The sequence below is a fragment of the Mixophyes fleayi genome, chromosome 1, assembly GCF_038048845.1.
Source record: "Mixophyes fleayi isolate aMixFle1 chromosome 1, aMixFle1.hap1, whole genome shotgun sequence".
NCBI lineage: Eukaryota > Metazoa > Chordata > Amphibia > Anura > Limnodynastidae > Mixophyes > Mixophyes fleayi.
The window spans coordinates 65,673,752-65,677,368 of record NC_134402.1 but is presented as its reverse complement, the minus strand read 5'-3'; the positions used below and the strand labels follow the sequence as shown (position 1 = coordinate 65,677,368).

Here is a 3,617-nt window from a genome sequence, read left to right as displayed (position 1 = left end):
TGACAAAACTCTATACATCAGACTTTTGGAAAATGTAACATACAATTGTAGTACCTTCTATTGCAGCAATGTAATAAAATATTCTTGGTCTTAAACTGTTTAAGGACAGTTGATACTTGTTTTTATTGCATTGTATAAATGGGTAAAGAAGTGTCATTATGAATTCAGATTAGACAATAAACTCTCATATACATACTAAGTTTCCATATGCAGACTATAATTGATAGTATGTATATGGGAATGAGCGAAATTTCAGGTTCCAGATTACCACTGCCAAATGGTATATTTACACGGGCGTTGCATATCAAAAAATGTTACGTAGATTTAACAATTAATATAATATACGTACACACAGCACTCTAAATACATGAAATAATACTGCTTAATGTGAGTTCTGTATCTTCCACTCAATATAATGTCTTGTAATACTTCGGACCTTTTTGTTGCACCATCGTGAACCTTGCCCTCTGTTAGAAAGGGGCTATTTCTGACAGTGCTCAGCCCTATTCATATCAATGACTGTCCTCAGAGGCTTCAAAGAGCCAGCAGAGACTGAGAGTGATAGAGATAACGAGTGGCACTTCTTATACTAACACTTACTTCACGTTCCCCTCAGGACTACAGAGGGTAGCAAATATGTTCAAAGGGTATCAAAAACCCAATCGAGAAATATATCCAAATATAATGTTAATTGTAATATAAGACTAAATGAACCCTAACTTAGATTGTACTTCAACTGGTTTATATTAAATTCATTCCCTGTGAGATCATCCAAATGAAATCAAATGAATATATTAGAAAAAGACAAAATTATATGGAATAGTTGCAGGCAGATTATTACAACTAAAGGCATTGCAAAACATTCAATAATTGAATATTATTTTATTTTATCAGGTCATATATCTTATTGATATAAAACAATATACAGAACTGTGAAAAGATATAGGGTTTAGAAGGAATCGTTTTACTTGTCTAGCAGATGCAATCTCACTTACAACAAAATAATACACACAATATACAGTTTGTACATCAATATAAAAATATTACATCTGATTGTGTAATATGAAGAAATCATTCCTTCTCAATATTTGCTATAAATTAAAGTTGCTCTAGGGTGCCTCTGTGTTGTTTTTTTTTGCTGTGTTAATTCCAGAGAATGAAGTAATATCAAGTACTAATTCAGAAATATAAACTCGAATTTAATTCGCATTTGCCATATTGTGGTTGAAGCCTCTTTAATAGGTAATCACACTGAACAAATCATCAGTTCTCTTGTCTAAGAATGGAAAGTACCATTTAAGCAAATTTCCCAATACAAAAATACTGAAATCAAAGCACATGTATCTGGTATTTTTATTTATTTAAATAAATATAAATATACTGTTGTTTTGTATAAAACTATTCACTTGCATGCGAGTCTGCACACGTAGTGAGATTAAACTATTTACATGGTATCTACAAGTTGAGCTAAATACACATTCTGTACAGTTGGGAAATTGTCCCATGTCTAAATGCCAGAGCATGTGCCTGATTCCAAGGCAATGCACATAACAATACTACACTTCTATATACATAGAACATTGCATTAATCCGGGATTAGGCAACCTGAGACTATCCACTGACTATGGAACCTCAAATCACAGTATGCGGGGACTGGCTGACACTTGTTTTTACACAGCAGTTGTAGAGTCACTGGCTGCCTACTTCAGCATTAATCTATAGTCCACTGAATGAGGTGCAGACATAAACTGCAGTTGCTTAGTCCTTGATAACAAGTGCAGTGTATCATACAGTCAGGTGTAAGTGGCGTTTGTCCTATAAAGGTGAGATTTCTTTGTCCTCGGTAGTGGATGCTGGCGATAAGGAGTGTTCATCTTCTGAGCCTGGGTAGTGGCCCTGGCCGCTGGCACATTTACAGCCCCCATGGGTGTTCCTCTGAGCCCCCTTGTTCTCCTTCTTGTGCTTCACCCTCCTGTTCTGGAACCAGATTTTCACCTGTTTCTCAGACAGGTTTAGATAGGTGGCTATCTCAATTCTTCTCAACCTGGAGAGGTACATATTGGAAGAGAACTCCCTCTCTAACTCCAGAAGCTGGGTGCTGGTGAAAGCTGTCCTCATCCTTTTTCCATTCTGCATCTGCCCATTTTCTGCACTGCCTGTGGGTAAGAGGCAATAAAGGGTTAAATCTAACATATAAAAATTAGTACTATAGAAAGGAGTAAAGATATAATGAAAAATAAAATAGGTCACAAAAATAGCATATATGGTATAATTTCTTCTACAAATCATTTTAGAAATTGTCATTAAACTGACATTCTGTTATTTATCATCCATGTACAAATACGGATTGCTTCCTATCACTGATGCTTTTCGTGATAGTATTATTTTAACATTTCAGCAGCGTTTACTATGTAAAAATTGTGCACTTGGTTTACAAACTTTCTTCTGCCTGGATAGACATATGCAGTCAAGGACGTGTCACATTGATGCTAATGCACTATGTTGCACACAAGATTGCAGAAGTACAATATTAACAACATTGGAGATGTAAAACAAGTATAATTCAGTGCATTGAGTATAAATAGAGCTCCTACCCATTGACAGACAGTGGAATCTTCGAGGATCCGTAACGTTGTACGATGGACTGCAGACAGGTGCGTGTCCTGGGTGGATCATAGCTGGGGTTGGCTGTTGGCTCATCCTCTGGCAGTATTGAGCATCTCCACTTTGGAAATGGCTCTTGAGTAGAGGGATGCTAGTCCTGGAGGAGTGCAGGTGAGAGGTGACACAGATAGGACAGACACAAAAGCTGCCACTTTTCCTGGAAGGACACACCGGTGCAGAGACAGACATAACTGTGGGAGATGGCATGCTGATGGGCAGAAGGAAGTCTTGTCCATGGTGATGATGGTGATCAGATAGGGATGGAGCAGGTCTTGGTAAGTCTTTAATTATTAAAGAATCGACATAAAAAGACCTAGACATGTTAGATCCCTTGTGACAGACAGCTTTAACTCTCTTTCAACTGCGGTTTAGGCTTCCTCTGAACCTCACAGTGGCTCAGAAGGTGCTTATGTTGAATAGCTAAACAAAAGGGTCCCTGGAGAGGGCTGGTCCTAACGTCACCCACGTGTACCCCAGGCTGGGATTTTACACTGACCAATAACACGTGATAACTGAAACAAATGCAGATCTAAATCTCATCCACTTGATTGAACCCACTTGATAGCTTGTCCAAGTTAACAAAACAAGTGGGAAAGGAAACTTTGGAAAGTGTTTTGTTTGTTAATTTTACTGTGGATTCATTGTACTTCAAGAAAGATACTTTCTAGGGAGCAGCAGCTGTATGTGGATTTTACCATACATAAACCACTAATAAATTAGCATTCCCAACTAACACATATAATCAGAGAGCATTCATTATTTTACTGTGTTAACATAATTTATTAGCAATATCTGAATGATTGCATACAAATTGCAATCGTTTCTTGTTCACACTTTTCATTATCTTTCTTTTGTATAAAACATAACTTCAATAACGATCGCTGCTTAATAATCACGCCCATAACAATGCTAGCTCTAATAATACTAATTAAATTAATTATTATCATACCATG

At 36.9% G+C, this 3,617-nt stretch overlaps 1 protein-coding gene across 1 annotated transcript; it reads right to left on the bottom strand.

The window, feature by feature from the left end:
• Positions 1 to 1,382: 1,382 nt before the first annotated feature.
• On the bottom strand, positions 1,383 to 3,038 carry GSX2 (GS homeobox 2). The gene is made up of 2 exons (XM_075189309.1): positions 2,595 to 3,038; positions 1,383 to 2,156 (listed from the first exon to the last, which is right to left on the bottom strand). Exons 1-2 carry the CDS (start codon positions 2,983 to 2,985, stop codon positions 1,816 to 1,818), a joined length of 732 nt encoding a protein of 243 aa, XP_075045410.1. The 5' UTR covers positions 2,986 to 3,038; the 3' UTR covers positions 1,383 to 1,815.
• Between the last annotated feature and the right edge of the window lie 579 nt (positions 3,039 to 3,617).